Source organism: Mustela nigripes, unplaced genomic scaffold (assembly GCF_022355385.1).
Source record: "Mustela nigripes isolate SB6536 unplaced genomic scaffold, MUSNIG.SB6536 HiC_scaffold_8007, whole genome shotgun sequence".
NCBI lineage: Eukaryota > Metazoa > Chordata > Mammalia > Carnivora > Mustelidae > Mustela > Mustela nigripes.
Genome location: NW_026747413.1, coordinates 1 through 2,107, shown reverse-complemented (window position 1 = coordinate 2,107; position 2,107 = coordinate 1). Strand labels below are relative to the sequence as shown.

Sequence of the window (2,107 nt, the reverse complement as noted above, 5' to 3'; positions counted from 1 at the left end):
CTGTTTCCCAGGGACTTTCCCTCCTGGGCCCTCAACCTTTGGGCCTCTGGGGAGCTCAGCTGTCCCTGCAGGGAGGCAGGTGCTTACAAGTAGGACATCCTGCCTCACTATGCAGCCTTGGGCGGCTGGTCTCCCTATCCGGGCCTCTGGGGCTGCCCCCAGGCAGGAGGGCTCCGAGGGCGGGCATAGCCTAGTCTGCATTGTGCTCACCTTTTTCGCATCAGTGTAATTGATCTCCGACTTCCGCATGCCGAAGCACGTGATGGCTTCATGGAAAACTCTCATTTGTTCCTCAGTCACTTCTGCCTTGTCAGCTGCAGGAGGGAACAAGGGGGCTGGGTGAGCATGCCGGGGGCCTAGCTGGGGCTCAGGGGAGGGCGGGGGGTTCTGGGGGCCCAGCCACAGGGACAGGTGGTCTGCTGGGTGAGGTCTGGTTGGGGTGGACATTGGAAGGGTGCTTACCATAGAAGGACAGTCCCTTGTTCTGCTCATCCTTCAGGGAGAAGCCAAGCATGAAGATCTTAGGATTCTTGGTGAGCAGGAGATCGGCAAACACTTCTTTGCCGGACTCTGGAGAAGAAAACCTCTGGTGAGACCACATAGCACAATGGGTCTGATCACAGGTGAGGGACCATGAGTGTTCCTTGAACCCCAGCAGTCAGTGAAGGCTGGGAGTTCACCTGGGCCAACGACCTTCACTCCCTCTGTGTGCCGGGCCTTGCAAAGAGATGTGGAATTGTAGGAGCCTCGTGCCGACTGTGGCTGTCAGGGCCTTTCTCCCCATTTTACAGATGAGAAAAGTGAGGCACAGACAGGAACCACAGGGCTGCCCAGGGCTGTTGGTTTAATCCCACCAGCATTTGTATGCCCCCTACTATGTGCCCGCTCTGGGGCGATGGTGGGGACAGGAGTGGGGTCATTCCCTGCCTGACACAGACTGACTGCCACCCTCAGGTCCCAAAGGGGAAAGAGTAGTGGAGAGAGGCAGGCCTGCAGCCAGCCCTCGGTTTGAATTCTAGTTCTAATTACAGGCTGTGTGACTTCAGGGAAACAATTGACCTCTCTGTTTCTCTGTTTTTTTCAGCTGATCGCTGTCAGGTCCTCCTAAGATTGTGAGTCTCGGGTGGGTTAATCCTAGTAAAAGTACTTCAAACAGTGCCTGGCACATAGAGCTCAAATCTGGGGACAGTTATTACTCATTATTGCCATGTGGACACCCTGGGACGTCAGAAATGTAGGAAGAAGGCCTGTCCTGGGTTCTTTGTGGCTTCACCCCAGCACTGACCCTATTTATTGTCTGGTCCATCCACAGGTCCCCATGACACACCCCAGTCCTCCCATTGGTCCTCACCGTGTTTGGACAGGGTTCCATTTTCCCTCTGGACCTTTAGACAAGTAGAGTTATGGATGCAGTGATTCCCACTAAAGCCAGAGAGAAGGAAGGGGGAAACAGAAAGATCGTCAAGGGGAAGAAGTGAACAATCACCAGTCACGATCATCGAGGGCAAGAGTTAGGGCCGAGTAAACCGCCCTCCCCATCCACGGATGAAAAGGCTGAGGTCAGGAGGAAGGAGGGACTTGCTCGAGGTTTCCCAGCAGCTAGGAGCATAAGCTGGGGCTGGGGGCAAGCTAGCATGTGGGGGTCTTACATGGTTAGGTACTCTCCGATCAGTATTGTGTCGTCCGTAGGGTTGGGCTCCAAGTAAAAGAAGCCCGCTTGGAGCATTCCAGCCAACTGATTGATGTCCGGGTTGTGGAAGGCGGCGGCGATACAAAACCATTTGCCAGAGATCTGGGGAGAAGCCAAGAGCTGATGACAGAGGCTGGGAGCTGAATGCCCCTGCCTGCCAGACAGCCAGGCACAGAGATGTCCCCCTCCTTTTTACATGCAGGGAGACTGGGGCCCCAGGCGAGGAGGGCACATGCAGGAGCTCACTCTGAGGGTCAGGAACCTCCCCCAGACACTGGGTGGCCCTCCAGGGCCAGGACAGGATGTCCCCTCTGAGGGAACTTGCCATGAGGCTTCTGAGTTAGGAAGCAGAAGAAGGCGTCCAGAGCCTGGTCAGAAGGTCACCCCAGGACCCAGGAGAGAAGAGGGCAGAAGCAG

At 56.0% G+C, this 2,107-nt stretch overlaps 1 protein-coding gene across 1 annotated transcript; it reads right to left on the bottom strand.

Moving 5' to 3' along the window:
- Positions 1-210: 210 nt before the first annotated feature.
- Positions 211-1,878, bottom strand: LOC132009221 (alpha-1-acid glycoprotein 1-like; the record flags this gene model as incomplete). The annotated part of the gene is made up of 4 exons (XM_059387534.1): positions 211-314; positions 463-570; positions 1,352-1,422; positions 1,650-1,878. Coding segments are annotated over 4 exons (512 nt in total), but the record flags the coding sequence as incomplete, so codon positions are not given.
- Positions 1,879-2,107: the final 229 nt, after the last annotated feature.